The sequence below is a fragment of the Pocillopora verrucosa genome, chromosome 9, assembly GCF_036669915.1.
Source record: "Pocillopora verrucosa isolate sample1 chromosome 9, ASM3666991v2, whole genome shotgun sequence".
Taxonomy (NCBI): Eukaryota; Metazoa; Cnidaria; class Anthozoa; order Scleractinia; family Pocilloporidae; genus Pocillopora; species Pocillopora verrucosa.
The window spans coordinates 4309111-4336745 of NC_089320.1; the positions used below are offsets into that span (position 1 = coordinate 4309111).

The following is a 27635-nucleotide window of genomic DNA, read 5'->3' on the forward strand; positions in this document are numbered from 1 at the left end:
TTATCGTGGGACACTCGTTAAATCATATCTCTTGTGACTAATCTTGGTTCAGCCCTGACACTGGCCATCGCTCTTCGGAATCATGTTTTTCAGGGTGTCACCTCTGTATTATTATCGATTTGAACGTGAAAGCTGCCTCATCAAACGTTCTCACAGTTGTTTTACTCCCCTTAACTATACAACAGATGCACGTGAACTCATAGACTGGCTTTTATTTTGTATTAGTTAACTCCAAGGAACAAGCGGAACGCAAACATCGTCATTTTGATATTTTAGGGAAGGAGAAGGTGGTGACGACGAGGGTCTGCCGGAGGAAGAGTCTGCAGCTTTTAGTGAGTGAAATATTTTCATCTGGTACAAATTCAACATAGCAACCTTGATTTTTTAATGCATATCCACAAGAATGATCAAAGTTAACTCTATTTTTCGCAGTAGATCAGTATGTTCGTGTTGAACGTGATTATTTTACTCCATTTGAATGATAGTTTTGTTTGAATGTGTAGTGGTTGACCCACCCCCCCCCCCCACGTTTCCCTCAGCTTCTGCTGCTCCCAGTTCTGCTTCCCCTGTAGTTAGTAGCTGTAGACTTTTCAAAGAGCATTAGGCTAATTTTTCAGATGATGAAGCTGTTAACAGGCCTGTAAATTATTCTTTTCATGATTTCCAAATAACATTGCGAGACAGTTTTTGAGAATTATGAGTCACCTGTGAATACCAAGGTGAAACCAGCCCCCTGTTCCTCTTCCCAACCCACCTCCTCCCCAAGTTGGTGGAGTTTAGGAGTATTTCAGTTTTCCAGTTTTCTCTGGGAAATAGATATGCTTGGTGGTATGTCTACAGAAAGGCAGGGAATCTTTAAGAGTTTAGTCTTACCATAGTGCCCCATAGTGTCAGAAGTACATTCATGCAAATGATGATTCCAATTGCTGCACAGTGTGTCATACTAAGGAGTGTTGTTATGATAGTTAAATATTTATCATACTATTTTACCCACTGCTTGATTTTAACTGTAGGTAGTGGTTTAAGATTTTTTGTTTCCGTAAAGAAAAATACCAAAGAAGAATAAAAAATGCGCAAAAAACAAATTGAAAATGTGAAGAAAGGAAATACAGAATACCATAGTTGCCACTTTATAGCATTTATCTTTGTCAGCCATGAGGTATGATAGTTGTGTTTTAATTCTTAATTTGTCGGACGGGCCTCCCATTGAATGGTAGGGATAGTGAAAGGCAAAATTATTCACTTGGTAACACTTCAAGTACTGTCCCTGAGCTGAAACACCCCTTATTTTTGTCCAAAAATACTCTTTCACTGTTGATAGTAGTTACTGACAAGGGCATACTTAAAACATAGGCATGCTATGCATGCAAGAGTATTTTTTTTTTTTTTGATGGGTGGGTCAAAATGGGAAACTAAGCAACTGATTTTTGCATTTTTGTAAAAGAAAAAGAGTATTTACCTATGAAAGATTCTGATGAAGATATTGTTAAATGGAGAGCAAAAAAACAAAACCTTCTAGTTTATCAGAAATAACTCAGAGAAACATTTTAAGGTCTATTGCCACTGGTGTCTGAATAATTGTTAGCAAAAATGAACAACATAAGTGCAGAAAAGTGGTGAGAAAAGTATCATATTTCAAAGCATAACAACATGGGCTCTTTATTTGGTAATTGCCTATCTGTACTTTGCCCCATTTGTGTGGAATTCATGATAAGATGCAGGCTGTCTAGAAGGAATTGGCATGTGATGGGATGAAGTCCTGGACAGCTAAAAGTGAATTTGATTGGTAAATCATATCTTAGCACATGGGAACTGCATGGAAAATTGACTCAAAGTAGCATTTAGTTCCATGTGAAATTTTTATCAGTGGAGTGGGATTATCTTGTAAAATTTAGGTTGTTTACTGGAAAATGGCAATTATCTGAGAAAGTCTAGTTCATAGCAACAAGTTAACATGTAATTGTATCAGGAAAATACCTTTTAAACACAAGATGACTAACAGAAGCATGGAGAACTTTTAAAAGCAAAAATAAATATATAGTCCACATGACAGTTGACACAGAAAGTAAATATAACTTTGTGATTTTTTCAGCTTTTGCAAAAAGAGCAATCAAAAGGCAAAACTAGGTTATTGATCAAATCTGCTTTATGCAAATGCTTTGCACAATTTTTATCCCAGTCAACAAAACACTAGCCCTTCCAAAACAAAAGTTCTAGTGATAATTTCATGAAAGGCCTTGAGCCAATGGCATGTGCATTGTAAGTGAAGGAGTGTTACACAAAACATGTTTTAACTTCTAAATGGTAGAAAAAAATTCCCTGATCACCTTTCTAACCTCCTACAGGTCATAGCAATGAAGTTCTTAGAAGAAATTAACTATTACACTGGGTAGATGAGCTCATAACTCTTTGTTAATGCTATTCTTGGTGTTTATCAATGTTAGTTTGATTCCATTGCAACATATGACAGTACCCTAATTTTATGATGTGATTGACATGAGGGACAATACTGTGACACTTTGATTGGTGCAAGCATACCTCATTGCTGTGATCTGATTAGTGTGAGATACATACCCTAATGCAGAAGTCAGGTTATGCAAGATACATACTCTAATGCGCCCATCCAAGATAAATACCATTTGATATGCCAACATAGGGTCATATATTTAATATTTTTGCTAATAACTCAAAAATCATTAAAAAAATGAATCTTTACTCTTTTTCAGGAAATGTGAATTTTCAGGAAATTCTGATCTGTCTGAGTCAGTGCATCTGCTGTATTTATCATTCTTCAGGGGAACAAGCCCCTAAAACTCAGTGCTTTGGTTCAGGCTCAGTAAAACACATGCATGCATCATATCTGTTGACATGGTTCAAACAAGAGGTAAAGAAAACTTGTGAATTGTGCCATTTAAGTGATATCAAGAAAAAGGGCAAACCATATATGCTGAGGTAATTGTTATTTCTAAGCCCTTTTCTATTGAGTTGTATTGGTTCAGTTGATCTTCATTTTACCAGGGTCAACATTTTTGTTTTCATTGTCACCTTTGGAACCTTTGCCGTACCCCTCCCCCCTTGGTCCTCTATTTCCCCCCCCCCACCCCTCTCTTTGAACTTTGGTCTCTCTCTTCTCCCATGTTTCTGTTGGGAAATTGGGCAAAACAAAGATGTTTGATAGATTAAGGATTTTTCTTTACTGAATGAAGTAGAGGAAGCAAGACAGTGGGCTACAAAGAAAATTGAATTTTTTCAGAACCAAAGTTAAAACCATATCCTTGTACTATTTCCAGATTTTCACATTTCTAGACTATCAACTTAAGATACATCCAACTAAGCTAAAGAATTATTGGCATATTTCCAGAATTCCACATTTCCAGACTACTGAGATAAATGTAAGTTAAAGACTAATTTGTATATTTCTAGATGTACCAAGTTAAAATGCTTGTGAGTAAGCTAATTGACATATTACATATTTTTACACATTTTTCTCTAAGGTGATGAATTTGATGTGCAGCACATTCCATTGTGATGACATGTTCTGTGCTCTTCTACCCCAAGTTAAAGCCCAATTTGTTTATATTGAGACACAGAACTCCTAACAATAATTGCAGATGTGCACATCTTAATCCTTTACTTCTTGGAAGTGATTAACATGTAGCTTCTCCTTGTTGTATTCATACATTTTCCAGCACAAAGGTAACGAGAATACCTTCAAGTTTTAATCTTGATCTAACCTCAAATTCTTGTAATTAATTTACAATGAAATGTATAGCAGCTGAAGGGGAGAAGTAGCAATCAGTCCTTGGGAGTTAATGGGTTATAAGCTTCAGAGAAAAGAAAGCATTAGGGTTATAGATGTTTTGAATACTTAAGATTAAAATTGTTAGTAGCTGACAGATTCACGTGTTCATGTAAATAGGGTATTGAATATTTGTTAACTTGTGAAAGAAACTTGATTAAAAATAGGGTCAAGCAATTTTTCATTGTGTGTTAACCCTTTAAGCCTTTGCTCCCATAAGTGACCAAGACAGAATTTCTCCTTACAATATCAATACAATATCAAGCAGACAGGTGATGAGATTTGAGAAAATATCAGCTAGGGGAGGGGATTATTAGTTGATCCAATACCGAATTCTCCAAACTAAACATGCATATTATGAAAAACTAAACATGATTGTGTATGATGAAAATTTGGACCAGAATTTTCTATATCTGGTTGGGCATTTATTTGAGGTAATAAGCTATTTTCATTTCATTTTTTTAAGATATTTTATTGCTGGTTTAAGACAGGGTGTGGAATTTTGGTCTAGGTTTAAATTAGGGTTGGAATAATTTTGTATTTCAACCTAAGGTAGGGCAATAGTTGATTTTAAGAAGGGTGCTCTCTTTGCTGAAGAGAAGGCACTACTGGAAAAAGCCTCTATTTTAGCTGATCATGTTTCTCAGATAAATTATTTATAGTTTCATGTAATATTGAGAAGGCTTTACCAACCCCCCCCTTCCCCCACCCCACCCTCATTGGGTTCCTTTGTCCAATTATTTTTTTGTTTCGAAACTTATTGTAAAGCTCTTTACTCTGTCTGATATGTCTAACCATAGGGGCCGAATTGACAGCAACACAAAGAGTAAATCTGCTTACATGATTTATTCAACAATCATCTGATAAACTTAGGAGTTCTGCTTTTATCTACAAATACTAGTCAGTGTAATCTCAACTTTCAGAGTTTTTCATTTTATCATGATAATAGTAACAGGCAAAAAATATGTGCAAAAACACTCCAATATTTAAAGCTACTGCATACACCTTAAAAAAATTGTGTAACGTAATATGTCTCACACCACTAACCTACAATAAAGTCTTTTGTCTTTGAAAAGTAATGGGTTTCCTTATTTACAATTTGTTTACAATTTCATCAGCAGACAGTATGAAACTACTCGAACCGGATCGCTTTGATCGAAAAGAAAAACAAACAGAAAGAAAAAAAACCAACCCTAGGAAGCGATCTGTATCGTATTTACTCATCTGATCCGCCTGTAATCTCTAAAAGAACTTCAATAAACTGAACAGAAAACTATTTCTTATGACAGACAAAAGTGGTCAAATCATACAGAAGCAAGCAGTAAATTTAAGATCGAAATAAACCAATCATAAAATGATAAAGTTTCCTGAGAGGTCCGAGGTTTGTTTGTTTTCTATGCAGTAAGTTTTGTGTTTTAACTTCAATGTAATTGGTTCGTTTACAAAAAAAGACACTTTGACATCCTTTGTTCTCAATAAACATGTTCATTGGTTCATTTTTCTTCATTTCGATCCGGTTCAAATAATCTCTCTGCTCTGAGCGCTTCACAAACTTTGTTTTCTTTCGTTCATTCACGATTTTAGTGGTTGTGTTGTAATTGTCACTGAGCTGGTTACCTCACATTTTGAATTGTAAGTGATTATTTAACTTTTTTTCCACATTAAGCAATTATTTGTGAATTGGCGATGTTAGAAAATAAGGCGACAGTTAGACTGACTATTGCTAAGTAAATTCTCTGCGTGTTGTTCACCTGCTTCTGTGATGTTATTTGCTGAGAGGTCTAACGTGCGTAGCTGACAGTTGTTGTTGTTGATGGCTTCAGCCAAGTGCTGTGCTCCAATGTCTGAGATTTTATTGTGTGAGAGGATTAACGTGCGTAGCTGACAGTTGTTGTTGTTGATGGCTTCAGCCAAGTGCTGTGCTCCAATGTCTGAGATGTTATTGTGTGAGAGGATTAACGTGCGTAGCTGACAGTTGTTGTTGTAGATGGCTTCAGCCAAGTGCTGTGCTCCAATGTCTGAGATGTTATTTGCTGAGAGGTCTAACGTGCGTAGCTGACAGTTGTTGTTGTTGATGGCTTCAGCCAAGTGCTGTGCTCCAATGTGTGAGATGTTATTTCTTGTGAGGTCTAACGCGCGTAGCTGACAGTTGTTATTGTTGATGGCTTCAGCCAAGTGCTGTGCTCCAATGTGTGAGATTTTATTGAATGAGAGGATTAACGTGCGTAGCTGACAGTTGTTGTTGTTGATGGCGTCAGCTAAATACTTTGCTGCTTCTTCTGTCAATTGATTTACTCTGAGGTCTAACCAGCTCAGTTGAGATTTACTACATTTTAACAACTTACAAATTTCAAAACAACTTAACGGACCAAAGTTATTGCCAGCCAAACCTAAATGTGAAATTTGTTGAACATTCTTAATTACAGTAACTACTGAAGCACAATCAACAGGTGTGAGTTGACAACGAACAAAATTTACCGAAATAAAGTTAATTTGCTGTAGTTTTCTCTGAACTATTTCCTCCATCTCACTACTTTCGTTAATGCATTTAAATAATGTCACTGCTAAATGTTTTTTGTCTTCAGTCGGCCAACAAGTTACTTTCCTTGGCTCCATGTCCTCTGTCCACTCTTCGTTGTAGTACTCGCTTTCTTCCTCTTCAGTTTCCACAGGAAGAAGGTCTGTGATGATTTCGCTCGGTAGGTTTTCTTTCTCGTTCATTAGTCCTGCTAGAAACTGAAAAACCAGCTGCCATTTGCCGTCCGCGATGTTCGTACAAACAAAGTTCCTCAGTTCTGTTTCATCCATTTTTGCTAGGTGCCTCGCAGCGAAAAACTCTTGCATTGTTAAATGAATGAAACAGAATTGTTGTTCACGTTTTGACGCGGTAGTTTCACGGTCGGGTAAGCGGTGAAAAAGAGCGCTGCCTTCCAATCCGCGTACTTCGTTTCCCCCGAAGACCAGCCTTCCTTCTTTAATTCCTTTAAATGCCATTTTTTCAAGTTTCTCGAATTTCTTTTCCACGTTAGGGGGCAAATTATCTGATTCAAAATCTTCGCGAGTGAAATTCTTGCCGCGGAATTCTTCGTTGTGTCTTAAGTAAAATATTTTCACTGCTTTCTTGTAAATATCTGTTAATTTTGTTGGTAGACTTAGACTTTTAGAACCGTAGAACTTCGCCATTTGAAAGAGAGTTGAGCAAATGATGAAGCAACTCGCAGGAATGTAGCATAGAGAGAGAATGTTCCTGTTGCCGCCGATATGTCGCCATATTGTTTTGCCCGCATGCTTGTCCTCTTCAGCAAATTTGGTTACGTACTCTTCGACTTGTTCGGATGAGAAGCCGAGGATCTCGAAGACTTTGTCGAAATCAATACGCTCGATGCATGACAAAGCTGTAGGTCTTGTGGTTGTCAAAACGGCAGCTCCGTTGAGTAGTTTCCCAGTCGCAAGCTTCTCGTATACAGCATACAAGGGCATCTTCTCGTCTACGCGGTTTTTGAATTGAGGCTCGAAATTTTCCTCCCCTATCTTTGAATTAGGTTTAAATTCATCGATTCCATCGAAAATAATGAGAACTCTTTGGGGGTTCTCAAGGATGTAATTCCAGACTTCATCATCCATGTAATCTGAGGGGGAATGTTCTGACAATGCGAGTAGTTCACGGAGGCTAAGGTCGGGTGCCGCGTTGAATGTTCTGAATTTGATGAAGAAAGTAGCATCAAAATGGATTTTAACATCAGATGATTCATGGAAGACTTTGTTAAATGCCCAGTCTCTGAGGAGTTTGGTACAGCAAAGTGTCTTTCCGATTCCGGGACGACCAACAATCAAAACGTTTTTGTTTTCGTGGTTAAGAATGTCCTCCGGCCCTCTAGGTGTTGTGTTTTTCTCACCAGCTCTGGCGTAAACTCCCAGTTTCTCCCTTCTGCCTCCAGAAAAATCATATTTGGCTCTGTCTGGAACAACGACAAGGTTTGTGTAAATCTGATCCAGGGTCAAATGTTTAGATGGGTGTCCTTCGCCAGGAGTACTTGAAAAAGGCGACCGGAGTTGGGGAGGTTTATTTGTCTCATCGCTAATAATTTTCTTTGTATTGTCTATGAATTGCTGAAGCGGTGGTTTTTGGAGTTGTTGAGGCTTGCTTGGCAGATGTGGGATGTTCGTTTCATGTTCTTTACTTTCCTCTTCCTGGTGTTGTTCTTGTGGAACGTTCGTTTCTTGCTCTGTTCTTTTTTCATGAGACTTGCCTGGTAGATGTGGGATGTTCGTTTCATGTTCTTTACTTTCCTCTACCTGGTGTTGTTCTTGTGAGGTGTTCGTTTCTTCTTGCTGAGGTGGTTCAGGTCTCAACACAGTCGATGTGGTAGCATTTTGCGAGTCGGCATGGAAGGGATTCAGGTGAGCCTTTAGAAACTTGGAATTTTTCATGAAACTATCCTCTTTCCAGGCTCGTAACAAAATATAGACGGTTTCTAACAGAATGCCAAAGAGAAAAATTCCGTTCACGACAAGAACAGCGCGCATCCAGGAGTTTTTCTTAGTTGCTCGTTGATTATGACACTCGTGTAAGATTGATGTGGCGTTTTGCATGACGCCAGTAGAATTCCTTAGCTGATTCCCTCCGGAGGTTAGATAACAAGAAAAGCTGGAGGGAAAGTCTAGAGGATAAAGAAATTGACTTTGTAGGACCATGAAGATAACCCCTAACAGAAACCTTGTGAAAAGTTGACAGCAGTAAGCATTAAAGAGCTTTTTTCCAGTTGATAATGTATTATCTTGGTCGGGCGACTGTCTCTCGAGATCACCATCACGAGCGCTACGCAACAGTTGATCGACTGTATGGCTCACTATTTGGGAGTAAATCGCACAAACAGTTCCAATGAGAAAAAAGTTAAGTAACACGAAGCAATAGATTGCAACACCGTGTTTGTTGTACCGCTCCTCGTACAGCTCGAGACATTTTCCACTCACAAGGTCGATGTCATCACTCTTCGCCCCGCCACAGTAGAAATCATACCTGGATTCGCTGTTTTCAATCTCTGCAAAAATGCCAAGGAAAATTACACCAATCGGGATCCAAAAAACAACTGCGACATAGCTGACTTTGTTAAATGTTTTTGGTGCAAGTAATTCTTTGAGGTAATCCATTGTTAACGTTTGTATTTTCGCTGTTTTCGATCAGATGAAAATCGCATCATGTCGTAAGTTGAAATAATGAAAGTATGGTGGACTTCCGGTCAGTCATTGCTACAGATTTTATGGGTTATTTATGGAGAGAAGTACTTTTTTTATTCTTGGCAAGGTTACTGCTGTCAACTAGACAATTACAATGGTTTTGTTTCTCGTGCCATCTTTTTTTCGACTACTCAGGAAGCTGATATGGAAAACTGAGACAGGAAACTGAAATGGACACATGTGCAGCTCGATTTAATCCAAGCATGTTATGACATTTTGATAAGGCGTCAAAAAGACGATCACATAAATGGCGAAGGCTTTTGCTTTCTGAAGCAAAATTGCACGCCTAGTAGTGTAACCACTAAAGAAATTGTGACTTGTCGCCGCACATTCTCTTTCACCTTCCCCATCCACCAAAGCCAAAGTAATTTTCAAACTGATTACGAGCGCCTCCAAACACGCCTTGGACGTTCGACTTTCATTTTTGCAACCAGTTTTCAAGATCGTGTGCTTTTTCGATTGACTTGTACGACTGCCAACCGTGATACAAAAGTCAAGACACAAGAGACATTGCGAACGAAAAAGAAACCACGGATCATTTCCAGTGCCAAAGGTTCTCTATTGTACTGCCCTTTAGAGATATGCAGTGTACCCTGCCGTTAATTTTTTCGGAAAGATAAGGGGTAACATGTAGCACTAAAAATGGAGAAACGATCTTCGCAGGCAGAACCTACGTTTTTTGTTCTCCCTCTCTTCATGCGGCTTCGCATAGCTCAGTTGGTAGACGCCCTAATTGGCATCTGCAAGGCACGGGTTCAATTCCTGTTCAAGTTTGAACCTAATCGGGATTTTTTTCTGCGATTGTTTTAATTGAAGCTAACCTCCAAAGATCTTTTCTTAACTTCAACCTAACTGGTAATTGATTTCGCAGGTACCAAATTACTCGATTTTGGTAAGACGGTATTTTGCAGGTTTTATTTTTTGCGACTTCAATACAAGGCCGACAATTAAAAAACAAGGGCATTAAATTTCGCAATTCAAGCGTTCTTAAATTCATTTTGTTTGTGAAATGGCTTAACTTAATGATGACGACTACACGAAAGATTTTCTAAGGCCAAATCTAGCGATTCAGATGAAGATGAAAAGTAGATTCTCCACTCCATATGCGAAATCTTTGCAAGTTAACGTCATTTCACATCAGAAGATACAAAATAAGACGAGTTAACAATTTTTGCATTTTTCGATACATATTTTAATACATGGATCATTTTTTCTATGATGGTGTTTGAATTTGGCGAGGAGTGTCATTCGCGGGTCTTTAATTTCGCGACTTTTTACACAGATAGCGAAAAACGCGAGATTAAAGAGCCGCAAAACTAATTACCAATAAAGTATATCACCGCCGTAGGTCAAAATATCATTGGTTTCATTTAATTATGTTGAACGCTAACGTTATATACATTTTTCATCTTGTTTTAAAAACATGGTAACGCACACCAAGCACCGTTACACGAACTGAGCCGAGGGCTCTGGAGCACAAAACAAGAAAAGAAAAAAGGTAGTTTCTTTCGAGCATTTTACTTAGAATACTTGAAAAATTTCTAGTTAAGAACTTCCATTATCACGTAGGATGCTTGTTGTTGATCACGTTAAAAATTTGGTTGAGTGTCGTCTAGTCAGATATGCAAATTAGCCATGTGCTTGTCACGCGGTTAAGAACTGTTACCATATTGTTTCACGCAAGTCACTAGTTGGCTTTATCCTCACAATGTTTTCAGAGGAAGTCTTTTTCAACCCCGTGAAATTCATGATCTAACTATCCATAGGAAACCCACAACGACGGATACAATTCATTTCAGCTTTTGCCATAAGCTTTTTCATGCTCTTTTTACCTTCTTCGTCTTCCAAGTCCACGTAGGCAACGCAAATTAAACCTTCAACTTTTATTACACTTAACCTTCCTCGCGCCTTTACAACGTCCCTTATGACTCTCAGTGGGCTTCAGGGATCAGTGACATTGCAACTAGTGCCCTCACACGTCTCATTCTGTATAAAAATATCTCGCTTTCGTTCAAAAGGAACAAGCTCTTTCACACGTAAGAACTAAGGAATAGAATGTTGAAATAGTGGGCGTGACTTGGCAAGCGCAATTATTATGCCAATGTTCTGGGAAATTCCGTTAACACTTTAACTCCCACAAGTGATTAACAAATGACTTCTCACTAAAATATCTATGCACTATCCAGCCAACACGTTATGAGAATACTCAGATGTATCAGGTAGAGGTTGATATCTTGATCTAGAATGAAATTCTCGCAACTTATTTACAAGGAAATGTGTAGCAGCTAGAGGGGAGAATTAACAATCACATCTTAGGAGTTAAAGGGTTAAACAGTTTTGGGGGATGGTATCATAAATTCCTCAGTGGATTTTCTCGCAACTTTAGGATTTTTTTTTTAGATAAGACCCTGCTGCTGAGTAAATTTGTAATCAATTGAATGTGGCCGTTTCAACATTTTGATGCCGCTAAGTTTACAGTCGATTTAACTGCTGCGACATGTTATTATTTACGGAAAGGGCTCTAAATTACGTTCTATTCGATATATTAAATTCCTTTTTCGTAGGACAAACTTTCAATGACGTTCTTAGCTATTGTGCTAAATTTTGCACTATTTCCTCGCGTCCATGTGAAACTACAGCATCTCGAAGTAAGGGAATTTACCACCATAATGTTTATAATAATTTGAGGAGAAAGTTATAGGACGTTTTTTGTTCCATGTGCCAAGCCAATTGTTGGTAGAGTGGAAGCGTACGGGTAGAGCTTCATGAAAATCAACTCGTATTTGCTTGTTTTGTCCAAAGTTGTCTTTTTGATTAAAACGCACAACAAACGACCAGCCAGCAAGCTGCAGGATGCGCGTTTCTCTTCCTGCGGGAAGACCTGAGACAAGTCGGTGATAAATTTGCCGGGGGTCTGGCCCTAATGATAATTTCCGTGCCAGACCCCTTACAGACCTCTCCCCGACTCGCATTGCTTAAAAACCTCATACATTCTTCCGGGCAAAGAAACACTAGTGCCTCTTGAGGAGAATTGTGAGCTTCGATGAACAAATAATGTCCAAGGACGAATATCCGTACATGTTTTTGCTTCAAATGAAGGTTATTGTGTTTGTTTTAGCCTGCAGTGCAGGCGTCTTATAAGGGCGAGTTAACGTTGAGAAGCTCGCGGTCGTTTATTCAACCGGCTATGTTTGATTTGGAGATAGAGGCGGTGGGGTGAGGGGGGCGGGGAAGGCTTCAAAAAAAAATCTTTCCCCCACCCCTACCCCTACCCTTTTTTTTGACCGTCGACCAACCCCATCTCTCCCCAACCTTCCGCTGTCATTAAAATAGACTATGGCTGCCATAATTTCGCTAAGAAAATACTTAAGCGATCGCTCGCCAAAATAATGCCTGCTCTGCAGGCTATGTGTATTATTCTTCAATTTTTTTTTGGCATCGGGCGGGAAAAATGTTTCCAACAGCTTTTAGTTTGCTGCGTGAGATGTTTACTTTTCAGTGTTCTCCGAAACGACTTTATGAACAAACAAACATGTCCTTTCTTCTGTAAAACTAGTTCAAGTCTTTGTCGTCTTGAATTTATTTTAAAAAGAACGCTTTCATCGTAGTAGTCGTAGGGTTTGAAAATTGGAGAATATCATTTGGGATATATTACCCAATATGACTAATGTTAACTTCCCCACTCACTACTTGCGAGTGGCTTCCTTTCGGCATGATACTTTCGTTCTCCGACAGTTGAGTGCCTTTTCGATCATTTTCGGACGGTACCGTCTAGTTTCGGACACTAACATTCGCATTCAGACGCTATCGTCTGGTATCGGAATCATGCTTCTGTTTTGGAAATGTTCCGGACCCTACCGGCTGGTTTCGACACATGCTGTGTTCGATTTCGAAACTTATCGAGCATTTTCGGACACTCGCATTTTCTGTACGTTTACGAAACCTTTAAATTTGTAATTTTTTGCTGGGGTATCATTGAATGGTTGTTTCAACAACAGTGCACAAGAACCTATCTATCAAAATGACTCAGCGTAATTTTCAATTGAGTGCCGAAAGTAATCCGGAATATCTTTGGCTTTCCTTAACTTTGCTCTGTGATTGTTCTAGAAAACTCACGCAATCCTCTCGACCAATCAGATGCAAAACTAAGAACAATCGCGATTTGATCACTTGCGTTCTCCCGCGCTTCAAGCACTTCCCTTGTTTTCACTATGAGTTCTCATTGGCTAATGATAATCTCAACCTTTGCTCAGACTGGTCGCTTGGATTCTTTTTAGTTTTAAAACACCCAATCAAAAGGCGTTCTAAAAGGGCCAACCAATCACAGATGAAAGTCCCAACGCTCTCCGATGTCCTGAGGCCAAATTTCGCTGTCACTCTTGGAGAATGTAAATAGTCTTTCAGGCTGCTGTTCATATGAAGTTGTTCATTTGTGGAAAATTATTCTCGCTTTTATTGGACAAGTATCTTTAGTCTACAGTTGCTCATTAAAAAAGTGTGCGAAGCAAAGCCTTTAAAGGCGTCAGGCCCGGGTTATTAAGCAAAGCGAAAAATCTTAATCTTAAAATGCTTTCTTAGGAAATGCAAAGTTGAGGATCCTTTGCTACATCTGGTCTGCGGTTTTCTTCAGCAATAGTAACCAAACCCCATCCCACACATGCACTTCCGGTACGATGGATGACAGATCTTCAGGCATGAGCGACGATGAAGCTGGCAAACCTTGAAAGAAATCAGAGTGATGTTCAAGTTTGGCAGAAAATGACGAAAAGAAGGAAATTCGATAAACATAAAAAAAAAACTATTTCCGGTCTTTGCCTTACACTCAATCATCCCGTCTCTGGGATGAAATGGATATTTATAATCTTACAATACTTACCGTCCAGGCCCTTCCACAGCATTTTGATCCAGCTTTGAAGTTCTTTTTGTACTTTTTATTTGTCAAACAATTTTTGAATTTTCCTTTGCACATGCGCAGGACCTTTTTCTTCCCCCCTTGCGCTGTGACTGGCTCTATACAGCTGCACAACAGAATCACCAGCACAAAACACACGATAATCTTCATCTGTTAAAAAATACAGTCATTTCTTAGTTGAATTATAAAATTGAACAGCCCAATTTTTAAGTCTGAAAAAAAACACCAAACAAGCTTTCCAACAAATGTCGCTGCTTCCTTTTTAAATCATGTAAATTTTCCTAGATTCCTTATCTTCATCTTTCAGCTTCAGTTAACCTTTTCACAACCACGACCGATCTAAAAGTACCTTTCCTTTACATGTCCTAGACCACATAAAGCAAACAAGTGATAAAAATAAAGAAAAGATATCATTTGATTCAACAGCAAATTCTCAAACTTAATATCATAAAGAATGTATAGCAGACAGTAAGGAGAATTTTATTGAAATCTCGCGAATGAAAGAATGAAACAGCCTTAATACAAATGCGACTGTATTTGAAGCAGAGGAAGCCTGGGAACAAGATTGTTTTCGCGATTGCCTTCATCGCAGACAGAACGTGAAGAAAATTTTCGTAGTTTGTTCTTGAATTCTCAACATTGATAGATTGCTTGCCGTAAGCTTTGATACCAGCATTCTGAGGTGAAAGAAATCTCTTTGAAGAGAGTTGTTATTGCGCAAAATAATTCAGCTTAATCTTCGAAACCACGTGCACTTACTTCAGCTTGGCTCATGTTATCTAGAAGTTCCTAATAAAGTGTTCGATGACTTTTCGCATAAAAAAAACTGATCTACCATTCTGAAATAGTTTTGGTGAATGCAGATAAACTAACAATTCAAGTGTTTAAGGTTCTTGTTGAGGTAAGACCTGATCTCCAGTTTCAACTGTGTGTGCGATTCCACCGCATTTGGCTAAAATGCCTTAAAAATTGCACAAAACAAAATTTTCCTCGTTTAAGCTAACTTATATAGCCCTCTACCAATTCGAAGGAGAAAATTAAATTTTCTTCTTGTTTTTACTATTCACCTTTATTATATAGCTCTCTAACGTTTCTGAAAATTCGGAAACTTAAGAACAAGTACTAAAATGCTTCGCTTGAACTGAAGTTTGTCACAAATTCAGAGAGATGCTCCGCGGCACATTCAAGTATACAGACATGCAAACTTACATTTGTCGTCGTCTGAATTGCTATATTGATAACTGATAATCGCTCTCCAAAAACAACTTCGTTAGACCAAACCGTCTCTGAACAGCTCGATGACCGGCGAACGTATTATAAAAAAACGTGTTGGCTCCGCAGCTGTAACATGTTCGAAATTCAAACATGCAAGAGCTAAATTTGTCTGAGGTCAATAGATAGGAACCTTTAGAAAGAGTTTGTATTTAATTTTCTTTAAATTCCTAGTCATTTTTCAACTTCTTTATTAGAATTTCGCCGGAAAATATTCCGCTTCCATCAAAGTTCAGGTATTGCCATCTGGGAAACAACTTCTCAACAACTACTTTGTTAAGCTTTTGGAACTTAAGAGTTCAGTAAGTGAAACAATCGACACAGATGGCTAAAATTATTTGATCAACAAGTGACATTTCTTGACCCAGTTTATACAACTGCCACTTCAAACAAAGAACATTCAATTATCCAGTTCTGATATCCTTGGCCCCAATAGGAGCGGAACTTATAGACTGAGTACAAAGTTCCAGAGTTACGCTCGGACTGATAGACAAACCTTGGTTTTGGGATCCCAAGTTACCGCAAATGCTGATTAGATGGTACTTCGCTTGTATACATCTGAAATCGCCAGTTGCCAAGCAACTTTTGAAAACAAAAATTGTTGTCCTTGCTTGATTAAGTCATGCAGTTCGCCATTAAACTTTCATAGCAATTTGTTTGTCTATAGTTTCTTCAACAAAGGTTCTGTGAAAGAGCTGACTGGAGCTTACGAAACTTACCAGGCATTCATTTCGTGTTAGAACGGTTTCAAAGCGATTTTCGCCCTAATCAACTCGTCATTCTAAAAAGTACCTACCTAAAACGACTTGCAAATTTTGTCGATTGTATAACCGAAAACTGTCAGTTTGGAAAGCTCCTTGCGCAAACAAAGCAGTCGAGCACATGTCAATTACGTGTTACAAGTGTTCCGGTGAAACGAACCTCTAACTTCGTCCCCGAGTTCTTCTTCCCAAAGGAAAGAAAAAAGAGCCTGGGGACGAGGTTGACAAACCTCGGGATAAGGATGAATCCTTGTCTCTAACCTGAAAACGCCTTAATCCCGCGGAAAAGTAACGCGTTTCAAGAAATTTAAAACACTATTCAAAACGGAGAAAGTTGAGGGGGGCAGGTAGGGGGGGGGGGGAAGAAAAGGGAGGGGAGGGAAAGGCAAACGCGTAGAATTGCACCGGATTCATTTTTTATTTTTTCATCAGCTTTTTTCGTCAAAAATATCTGTTTATTTCTTCTCCACAACTAGATTCACCTTTAGCCAGGACGTTTTTCTTGGTAGAAGTGAATCCTACCTTTTAAAAGAGATAAACTATCGAATTTTGAACGTTGAAAGAGAAACGAATCATGCTTTCCTGTTATGTTTTCAGCTTTCTAGAGAAACGCGTTTACTGGGCTTATTGGGCTCTGCAGTCATGTTCTTGCTAGAAATGTGGTTTGCTTAAAATTCACAAAAGAATCAAACAATCGAATTCTGGTAGACATGTTACTTTCTATTAAATTTGTATTCAGTACTACTACAAAAAAAGTTATATTAACGTATCTCTGTTTCAAATTACTTTCATCAGGAAGGATTCATCATTTCTCGTCATAAACCGAGAGTTGATTATTTTTCATTTTACAAACATTTGAAACATTCACTCTTTCTTGTTTTCTTCCCTGGAGCCGGTTTTCTTTGTAAATAAAGGTTCAGCGTGCCACAGGGCCCCTAAGATTGCGGCGTGACAGATGTGTAAGGATATGGAGCTTATCACAGTAGATGGGTACGTATTCCAACACAGCTCTATGACCCCAAGAATAAGGAGCCTAAAAGAGAACCATAAGAAGAAAGTCTATAAAACTTGCGCCACTCTCTCAACCAATCACATGCCAAGCTAAAACCTTTTGGCGGTTCGCTTGTTTTTTCTTGAGTTCTAGTGATGATATTAACTTTTGTTCTGATAGGCCTTTGTGATTCTTCTGAATTTGGTATTTCGTCACTCAATTGAAAACTGAAAACTGATAGTAGGTTCATTGTAGAGTGCTTATGCTTATGCTTAATATCGTCTTTTCGTAAATCTGAATATATAGCAATGGCACATTTCGTTTATTTTTCTTGCTCTCATAAGTTTTGTGATCAAATTCCTCAACGAAAACGAAGAACCAACTCAAATTTGCCCCGCTCTCAAAATGTTCCATCGTAACTCTGTTGGCAGTGGCACGCAATTAATATCTGGAAGGAAAGGGTGCAAATCCCGTTGAATTTTTCAGGCTTCTACACTGCAATCTCTTTGCTTGCGGCTCACTTACGTGAATTTTTCAATAACGAGAGTCCGCGGTTTATCAAGAGTGGACAGAATGAATCGCTAACCTGGCCGATATCCATAGATTGGTCTTCCATAACAGGAACAAAAGAGTGTGAAAATACCACACATAAAATTGATAATGAAGCGACCGAGAAAAGGTCATGCCGATGAAATTAGACACAAATAACACATAAACAATCTGTACACATGATTAAGGATCAACAGCCTGTTAAGCAGTAAGTTATAAAAAGACAAAAAATATATAAAAATAATGCGGGAGTGGATATTCCAAAAAAAAGCTTAAAGAATACATGCCCTGTCTAACCTTAAACACCCTGACATCAGCATGTATATTCTCTATACGGTTCTTTATACATTTCCTAAGCTGCTGACAGGGAGAATTTGTTTTGTAATCAAGGGCTTCTTTCATTGATGATCATTTCCTTTCTTCTCATGACCTCAATATGTGATTCAGTGGTGATATTGTAAGGAGAAATTAGATATTAGTCACACTTAGGGGCTAAAGGGGTCAACTCCATCTATGCACAAGACATGAGTCACTTTACACAAAAAAGGACAAAATTTGTAAGAAAATCATAGGTAGCTATCATTTTTACAGAGAGATTTCATATCTTGCGAGCCAAATTCACAACTATTGATTCACATGGACTATGTTGGTATTTGTTTAAAAAGGATATGATTAGAAGTTAAAGCTTCTCCTTGAAAAGGTGTTCTTAAATAACTCTGTAAAGATTCTGATTTTCTGTGGAATAGAACAAAATTGGCAGAGTTAACAAAACTTATCACCCATTGAGTGATAAAATGATCTTCACTGTGGGTGCTTTAACCCTTTAACTCCCAGATCAAATTTGTAATTCTCCTTACTGTCAACCACACAGTTCTTCTAATGTTACTTCAAAGAATTAAGGATTGAATCACCTAATTATTTCCAATTTGATATTTTTCTTTATTCTCATCACTTATCTGGTTGATATTTAATTGATATTGTAAGGAGAAATTCTGTCTTAATCACTCATGGGAGTTAAAGGGTTAAACAAATTTGCAAAAAAGGGGAGAACTACAGATGTCCTCTGAGAGTCTAACAAATTGTGAGCCTGACAGAAAATCTAGAACAAAGCCAGAGCAGGCATATAGAATTCATGGACCCTTTCACATTTTTTCTAAGAGCTATGCACTCCAGAAAATGCCTGTAGGTAGTGTCATGGCTACACAAAAGTCAAAACAACCTAGACATCAAGAGGAATTACTCCTTTGCCAATTGTTTGGTTAATAAAAACTATAACAAAATTCTCACACATGAATGGTTATCACCAGCCTGATTTGAGCACTATTTTAGGATGGTGGACAAGTCACACTTGTAATTGGACAGTGTAATAGGACAGTTAAAGGAACAGTTAACATGTCATGCCTGTGTAAGTGGACAGAACACATCATTTGTGTGCACCATTGTCTTGCCTTTTGCCAAGTTCACTGTTTTTTCTATAAAACTGTATAAAGGATGTCTAGTTTTTTTTCTCAAATTTTGTCATAGTTTTGATTAGTTGATAAGACGACTTTGTGTCATCCAATTCTGTCAGTAATCATACTATTGATTGACAACTTAAACTCCCACTTTGCAGTCATCCGATCTTCTTAATCACTTATATGATTACAGACTGAATTGGACTCCAGTCAGTCCTATTACCATTATTAATGAAATTCAGTGGCCTCATAGAGTGACATCCTAAATTGCTTCTACAAAGGGGACTAGCTACATCACAGCAGTTACAAAAACATGGGGCTGCCTAAAATAGTTTCCAAAATGTTTCTGGAATAAAACAAAAAGTATAAAATAGAGTACCTTGTCCACTTGTATAAGTAAAATAAAATCAAAAGTGCAATGTGGCACAAGAGAAGACCAACATGAAAATAACGATTCAGAAAAAGCCACTCTGGTAAAAATCTCCAATTAACAGTCCACTTGAATATAAACTGCCGGCCCAAGTTGAAAGCCATAGTGATGTAACTGATGGGATTATCCAATAGAAAAGGAAGGCCAAGAACAAGCTGAAAAAAAAATCCATGCTTTAACCCTTTGACTCTCAGATCAAATTTATAATTCTCCTTACTATCAACAATACAATTCTTATAATGTTAGTTCAGAGAATTTAGTATTGGATCAACTAATTTTCCCAAATTGATATATTTTGTTATTCTCAACATTTATCTGGTTGATATTGTATTGATATGGTAAGGAGAAATTCTGTCTTAGTCACTCATGGGAGTTAAAGGATTAAAAGCTACTACAATTTTCAGTTGAGTAAGGCACAACAGATGTTTTGACTTGTCTTGAAACTTGAGACTGAGGATGGTTTATGTGACAACAGAGTCTTTGGAATTGCAAACTGAGAAATATGTGACAATCAGTTTGGAGAGTAATTTAAATTTCCATTTCTTGGTAGTGAAGTGATTACAACAAAAGAATCCTTACTTGAATCAAAGCACATAGAGCAAGTCTGGGCACTGTCCACCAAACTCCGAAGGTTTGTAACAAGAGCAGCAACAGACCAGGAGCAAAGAGGAGAATGTTCATCTTCACACTCACTGCCAGGCTGTTTAAAATACATTCAATGCTATAATCCTCAATACATAATAGTTATAACATTTGCGGCAGATATCTTTTTTCATGCTATGTTACCTGCAGCAAAATGAAATTTTGGTCACGATTTCCAAGCAATTTTACCTGAATATAATGCATCCTAAATTCCACCTGTCATGCAGAAAGCAGTTGACTGCGATATAGAGGAGAAACATTGCCACAGGGTCATTGAAAAGACGAAGAATGAAAATTGAGTGGATTCTATATGATGTGCAACACATGAAGAAGAAGGCATATGGTGGAACCTATAAAGAAATCACTGAGTTATCAATTGGAAGTGATTAACATGTAACTTCGCCTTATAATATCCATATATTAGACTGCAAACAGGTAATAAGAATACTCAAACTTATCACATACAGGTTATCTCAATCTAACACTAAATTATTATATACAATTTATATGGAATGTGTAGCAGCTTGAAGGGAGGATTAAAAATCCAATCTTGGGAGTTTAAGCATTAACTAGATGTGCCAACTTGCATGTCAGGTTTATGTTTGAAAACAAAACAAAACTAAATAAAAGGATACTTACAGAAGAGGTTTTTTGATAAATTGCAAATACACACACTAGGGTGAGTATATATAGAACAGCAAAAATGTACTGTGCAGTCTTGATGTCTGTTCCATGACCAGTAAGATAATACAATCCAGCAAACAGGTAAACAAATCCTGCTGGATAACTACAATAAAACAATAGAAGTAAAAAGAAAAAACAATTTGCACATATCCAACTTAAGTTGTCACAAACACATGAACTACAGAAAACAGTGTTCTCCATTATTTTAAGTAAGTAATAAAATAAGGTAAGGTACTACAGGCAGTATATTTAACCTGTTACCAGCTGATTAGGAGAACAATGAGTAAAGAGTGTGGTTGTGTTTCTCTATCAAGGGAGGAAGACTTTTGTTCAAGAAAAACTGTATTCTTACATTGACCATTAAACTCTCAGAACTGATTAATTTGTAACTTCTCCCTATAATATCCATAAGTTATCCAGCAAAGAGGTAATGAGAAAACTCAAACTTATCAGCAAGAGGTTGTTATCTTGATCTAACACCAAATTCTTGTAACTAATTTACAAGAAAATGTGTCACAGCTAGAGGGGAGAATTAACAATCACATCTTGGGAGTTAAAAGGTTAACCCTAGAAGTGACATGCAACTAACTTAAGAAAATGATTGTGAACAAGAGAAGCCCTTGATTGGTTAACACATTCCCCTTTCAGTACCATGAGAATTGTAAAGAGAACAGTGAGGAGAATGTGCAGACTGATGTTAAAGTTGGAAGGCTTATAACTGTAGCTCTCTGAACTAGTGCCAAGAGATCACCCTTTAAACCCTTTAACTCCCAGAGGTGATAACCAAGTAACTTCTCCCTACAATATCCATGCACTATCCAACAAACAGGTAATGAGAATACTTAAATGTATCAGATAGAAGTTGTTATCTTGATCCAATACTAAATTCTTGTAACTAATTTTGAAGGAAATGTGTAGCAGCTAGAGGAGAGAATTAACAATCAGATCTTGGGAGTTGGAGGGTAAATATACCAAACTACATGAGCATAAAACTATTCTTACTACTTATTTTCATTTATTCATTTTTCTATTTTTGTGAGAGAAAGGAGAAATTCACTCTTACACCAATGGACCTGTTGCTCCTTTCAGGAATCTGTAATCATATGTTCCATTGATAACTCCTTCAACTTCTTCCATGTATGCTTCCCAATCTATCTCTGTATCTATAAATCCAAGCATATTCAAATAATAATGTTTCCAGTTCTCTTATGAATTAAGTATAGTAATGCTAATGTTACTGTGGTAACTTGAGTAAAATTAACCAATCACACAATAAGAAATCAACAGAGATTCCAGCCAAACTAAATTGTGCCAGTTAGTGCCAAGGATCAAAGGCATAAAAGATTGAAACAATTTAGGAAATAATTAATAGCTTGTCCCTTCCACAATAGCTACTCCGTAAGGTGCATTTTCCTGAGATCTGAAAATAAACTATCTTAATTTCTGTGAGAACTGGGAAACATCACCCATTACTAGGTGATTTGCATCTAAATTACATTAGTAATCTTGTGGTAATAAAGACTGTCTTTGTTCTAGACACTGCTTAGTGTTTTGTTATGTGGTTTAGCTAAAATTCATGTTCCTCCAGCTTGGATCTGATAAAACAAACTTGCTTCAAATGCATGAAATTTTCACTGGCCACCCAGATTTTGGGAATATTTGTTTGTCCATTACTTGATGCAAAAAAAAATACACTTTACGAATTAGCTCCTTGGAGCCAAAAGGTTGATCTGTCTTCCTGACCACAGAAATCACGCGACTGTTACTTCGGTACATTGCTATTCCTTGCGAATAAACTAAGAGCAGATTCTAGGCGACGAAAATTTTTATAAACAGGAAAAATCATATTTCTATCTGAAAGAGAGTTTATCAGGACATAATGAAATCCGCTGATCACAGGAGTAATTATTGTACTCACATTTGATTTTCCAGATGACCATAACATTTAGCACAATCTCTGCAAACAAAAGAACAAGGCCCACCACCCAGGTCTTACTTGGATCAAACAACAGTATTTTTATCCATTCGATTACGAATTGCACATTTAAATATTTCCACTGTGACTTTCCTTTTTTCCTAAGAACCGCCATACTTTAACTGGATTCGGCTCCAACCTCGATTTCGGCGTTTTATTTCATTGCATTGTGATTGGTTGAAGAATATTCGGATTTTCACGGAGTTTCCGATTTTGGACGGGAATATACCGAAATATTCTCCAAAACATAACATGGCGAAATCGCTGCAGCTGGCTTTGTTGAGCACAGGATTTTTAATGGGTTTTCTTTTCGCTGAATGCTTTGCACAGCGCCAGATATGCTCTTATTATGGTATGAATCTTTTCTTTTTTTTACGTATTTTTGTCTCGTATGCAACTGAGCTTATTTCATAGTCTATCGAATGAAATGACCTCAGGGATCCTTATTGTAAAGCGGCCAATTTTATTAATTAGGTTATTTTCCTAGATTTTTAACCTTTTCACGTCAACCTGAAAGGTAAAAGGATTTTAAATCCAGCTCGTGCCATGAAAGTATCGCTAATCTGAGAAAGCCACTAATGGTCAAGGCCGTCTGTGCAATGCGGCCAAGGTGCAAAGGGCATATTCAGATGTGACTCTTCATTGCGTACATATCGTGTTTCTCCTCGCGTTTTTCATCGTCGCTTTTCTATAATCCAGACTCTGTTACTATTCCAAGTGATTATTTATTGTCTTTTGTCTCGATTTTCCTTGTGTCAAAATGTGTATGGCCAAATATAAACCAAATCTCTCTGCACGCTTAAAAAATCATTCAATAGGGTTAATTAATATGTTTCTGGTTTTATGTACTCATTACGTCACAAAATACCTTGAGGAGAAAAATCCACAATGGTCATTTGAACAATGGGCAAAAATTCTCACAGATCCCAGGGATGCTGGTAAGATTGAGACAGATCAAAAAGCTTATGCAGGGTAGTCAGTCTGTGTAATGGGATGTTGGTCATCCCTTTACACTGACTCTCCCCAGTCCAAGAAACAGATTGCTGGGTGCAATACCCTTCAAACCCTAAACCAATGAGGAGAATTTGTCTTTTTCTGTCAGTGATCGTTTCCTTTATTCAATTCAACTCTTCAACCTCCTCCCCCCCTGGACAGGTAACCCATAGGTATTGAACAGTCATCTTTGCCTTAGGCATCTTTGAACCTTGTCTGGGGTGGGATGGGGAATCTTAACAAGTGGAATGCAGGTGTTTGAATTTTTGATATTGAGAAGTTTCAAATGAAGAGTTAGCTTCAAGAACAAGTAGCTTAGAAGAAAATTTTCACCTTGCAAAATGATGCTTACAAGTAAGAAAACAAACCGTGTCACCAAAAACTAATTTTTGACTTTGCAAAATTCTACAATATCTGTTGATCACACAGAAGACTTATTTAATTCAAAAATTGTGCTTGGGTAGGGCATTTCAAGGTAATTTTTGCCCAGGAAAGGGGGTTGGAATTTAAAGGAATCAATCTTCAAACCTTTAAATGCTTGAGGGGTTGCTCAAAGGGAGATGTTGAAGATTCAAATTGATGGACACAGTCATGTTTGATTCAGCTGTAATTCTGTAAGGAGAAATTAGATGTAGATCATTCCATAACCTCATAAATAACATATTTATGACCTTGCTATAATATCCATGGTTAAACCCTGTGTCCAGTTGACTCAAAAGAGAGATCAGCTTTCATTGTCTGTAAAAAAGAAAAATAAACATGTTCACCCTTTACACCCTAACATCAGTATGTAAATTCTCCATACTGTTCCTTATACATTTCCTAAGGCACTGTCAAGGAGAATTTGTTTAACAATCAAGAGCTTCTTTAGTTTCTGATCGTGTCCTTTATTCTCATGACCTTCGTGTGCGATTTAGGGGTGATATTGTAAGGAGAAAGTAGATGCGAGTCACTCACAGGGGTCAAAGGGTTAATCCCTATTTCCATCTTCCAGGTAGTGAAAGGAAACCCAAAGAAGCTTACAGCCTCTCCAACTGTACATGGTATAGAGAGAGTTCCTGCTGCACAAGGACAGAAGTAACGTCATCATTTTTAGGAATGCCTCACCTGGCAACTTCCAGTGATGACTGCCGAAACCACATGAATTACATGATGTGCTACTTCTGCAGCCCAGATCAGTACAAATGGTTGAAAGAAGGCAAAGTTCACATCTGTAAAAGTTTCTGTGATGATATCTATACCCATTGCAAGGATGCAAAATATGATGGAAATTCCATTGGGACTAAGTATTCTAATGGAAAACATTTTTGTGAAGCGCAATTTTTCCAAGTGGTAGATGAAGACTGCTTCGAGTTTGATGAAGAAATCTTTGCAAATGGATCATTGCATCCAGCCTTTTCAAACTTCTTAAAGGTGCTTGTCGTAGTCAATCTGATGAAGAACCTTTTGAGGATTTGATAAGCTGTGAACTGTGCTATTTACTGTCACACATCAATAATAGTGGGCTATCTTGGAAATAAAGTGAGATAGATTAGTTAGCCCAAGATAATCAATCCATGTGCTGCAGTTTGGAGGGATGCAAATTCAGTTTGTCACTGCTGTTGTAATGTAAGAGAATAATGACTACTTTAAATGCAACTCAGCAAGGCTCTCAGAGTAGTACCTAATGAGCAATTAACCCTTTCACTCAAGATCTGGTTATTAATTCTCCCCTCTAGCAGCTAGACATGTCATTGTAATTTAGTAAGGAGAATTTTCTGTTAGATCAAGGTAAAGAAAACTACCTCATAAATTACCTTATATTCAGTTTGAAGCTATCATTTTCTTACCCTCATGGGTTCAGACTTCAATAAAACCATGGTGCATTATCCCCAATATCAAACTACTGCCGATTCCTTTATGTTTCTCTCATTTCAAAAATTTTATATGATTTTAATATAATGTGCAAAAATTGATCTTAGACCTGAATATTTCAAATTACATTTCTTAGTTTATTGCTAAAACAATGATTATTTTTCTCATACAAAGATTTATGAAAAATGAAATTTTATAATCTGTGTATTCATTACAGATAACAAATAACAGCTACTTTTTGAAATTATTGTGCTGCAGACATAGAGTTATATTATGTAACCTTCAAAGTCCTAAATATAATACACTCTAGATATTATTGATGTGCAACTTTTATATCTGGTGTTGGCAATATGTGTAGATGTAACAACCACTTGATTGATGGCATTCATGGACAAAAGCCCTCTGTGACTCTCGGCAGACTGCTAAATTCTCTCTTGTGAAACACATTTTATCAGTGGCAAGTAAGAGCTTAATACATGCTCCCCTTCAATTTATGAAAGAGCCAAAAATCATTAAGCAGGCATTTTTCTAGAAAACGGCTTTATTGTGATCGCAGAACCAGGAGGGAATTGGGAGGGGGGGGGGGAGATGAAGAGGGAGAGTGTGCCCTCTGCCTCCAAATCCTCAATTTTATGCCCCAATGGACAAAAAAATTTTTGGGAAAGGTCCCAAATTTTAATCCCCATATCTAGGTATTTCCCCTTTTTTCTCTGCCATGCCTGGTATGTTGTGGTTTCTTTAGGTATTTATGGGAACCTCACAAGCAGCTGGCGAGAGGATGAGTCAGTATATCTGTAAGCCATTGCCCCACATGTTACTTTGTTGAGTTGACACCAATACCAGCCAATTAGTCACTAATGAAAAACACGTTTGACTTTGGTTTTCTCTAAACAAGGGGAATGTCAAAATAAAGGGTATACTCTCATCTGTGATGACGCATGTGAGGAAAACAAAAAGCAATTTAGAATGGAGATGATAAGCTGTTGAAATGATCTCTTTTGTGTTTCCATTATCCCATTTGAATTTTTCGTGACCTGTTCCATTAAACTTAACCCCAGAATTGCCTGTCATAATCCGTGGGATAATCAAGGTCCCAATTAAAAAGACCAACCAAAAAAAAAAACCGATTCAACCCTGAAAAAAAATAGTCGATGTAGCTTGTACGCCCTGTTAGGATTTTTGTCAATTCTGATAGGAATAAAACTGAGAAACTAAGAAATATTAAAATTTGATGTCCTACAAAAAGTAAATTTAAATTTTGCTTAGGAAAAATAATTAGATTAAAACATAAAAAAATTAGGCTTAATGGGTTCAACATCTTTTGTATTTTACATAATTTATAAATAAATATTCATAAAGACTGCCTCTCTCATTATGGCCTTGACCCACGCTGAGTCACGTAAGAATTGCGTATGTTGCCTTGATTGACTTGTCATTAAAATTAAAATTCATCGTTTTCAACGTCAACTCTTGGATCCTCTACGCGTTAGATACATTATAATATGATTTATAATCAAATATCAGCCCCATATTTGGGATTTGGTTGGAAACCAGCGAATCAAAGTCGTTTCCTTCAGTGGCAATACAGATGTGTGATTAGTCACGTTTCTTTGATGTCCCGTCTTACACTCGCCTACGAAAATTCCTATCTTCCGGTTTATGAATTTCAACTATTAAAAAATTACAAAATCGTCTCGCATTTAGCATCGTGTTAGATTTTCCCATGACCGTACCTAGAAATTGAGTAATCTTTTTAAATAAAAATATCCATGTCAGTGCCACAGCCAACTGATTGAGAAATGAAACGATCTAATAAAACGACCTGCGTACTTGCAGACGGGCAAAATGAATTATTTTTTGGCTTAATACCTGCATATAACGCGATTTAGGACAATGATAGTTTTAGGAGAGGGCTTTTGGATTGAACTTCCGTCTTCTGTCGTAGTAGGAGTTACAGGTAATAGAGCGGAAAGAGTTATTACTTTGTTATCGTAAATTAGACCGGAAGAAAGAGTGCGTCACCCACAATCCATTGCGTGAGCCCTTGGCTACCCACGTCATTTTCACTGTTTTGAGTTGTT

At 37.5% G+C, this 27635-nt stretch overlaps 3 protein-coding genes and 2 long non-coding RNA genes across 6 annotated transcripts; 2 read left to right on the top strand and 3 right to left on the bottom strand.

The window, feature by feature from the left end:
* LOC136283379 (uncharacterized) lies at positions 1–3976 on the top strand. 2 transcript variants are annotated; one of them, XR_010718749.1, is made up of 3 exons: positions 1–332; positions 1046–1159; positions 2727–3976. It is a non-coding gene; the product is annotated as an uncharacterized lncRNA (long non-coding RNA). The 2 variants fall into 2 exon arrangements; XR_010718748.1 differs by lacking the exon at positions 1046–1159.
* A 658-nt stretch (positions 3977–4634) lies between these two features.
* LOC131789354 (NACHT, LRR and PYD domains-containing protein 3-like) lies at positions 4635–8950 on the bottom strand. The gene is made up of 2 exons (XM_066172161.1): positions 8154–8950; positions 4635–8030 (listed from the first exon to the last, which is right to left on the bottom strand). Exons 1-2 carry the CDS (start codon positions 8948–8950, stop codon positions 5489–5491), a joined length of 3339 nt encoding a protein of 1112 aa, XP_066028258.1. The 3' UTR covers positions 4635–5488.
* A 4530-nt stretch (positions 8951–13480) lies between these two features.
* LOC136283593 (uncharacterized) lies at positions 13481–15246 on the bottom strand. Its single transcript, XR_010718871.1, has 3 exons — positions 15159–15246; positions 13914–14099; positions 13481–13756 (listed from the first exon to the last, which is right to left on the bottom strand). It is a non-coding gene; the product is annotated as an uncharacterized lncRNA (long non-coding RNA).
* A 1160-nt stretch (positions 15247–16406) lies between these two features.
* LOC131789350 (dol-P-Man:Man(5)GlcNAc(2)-PP-Dol alpha-1,3-mannosyltransferase-like) lies at positions 16407–22834 on the bottom strand. The gene is made up of 9 exons (XM_066172727.1): positions 22651–22834; positions 21796–21895; positions 20688–20835; positions 20238–20398; positions 19986–20106; positions 19356–19561; positions 18192–18257; positions 17560–17694; positions 16407–17015 (listed from the first exon to the last, which is right to left on the bottom strand). Exons 1-9 carry the CDS (start codon positions 22820–22822, stop codon positions 16847–16849), a joined length of 1278 nt encoding a protein of 425 aa, XP_066028824.1. The 5' UTR covers positions 22823–22834; the 3' UTR covers positions 16407–16846.
* Positions 22835–22949: 115 nt separating this feature from the next.
* Positions 22950–25870, top strand: LOC131789353 (riboflavin-binding protein-like). Its single transcript, XM_059106447.2, has 2 exons — positions 22950–23059; positions 24695–25870. Exons 1-2 carry the CDS (start codon positions 22960–22962, stop codon positions 25156–25158), a joined length of 564 nt encoding a protein of 187 aa, XP_058962430.2. The 5' UTR covers positions 22950–22959; the 3' UTR covers positions 25159–25870.
* The last annotated feature ends 1765 nt before the right edge of the window (positions 25871–27635 follow it).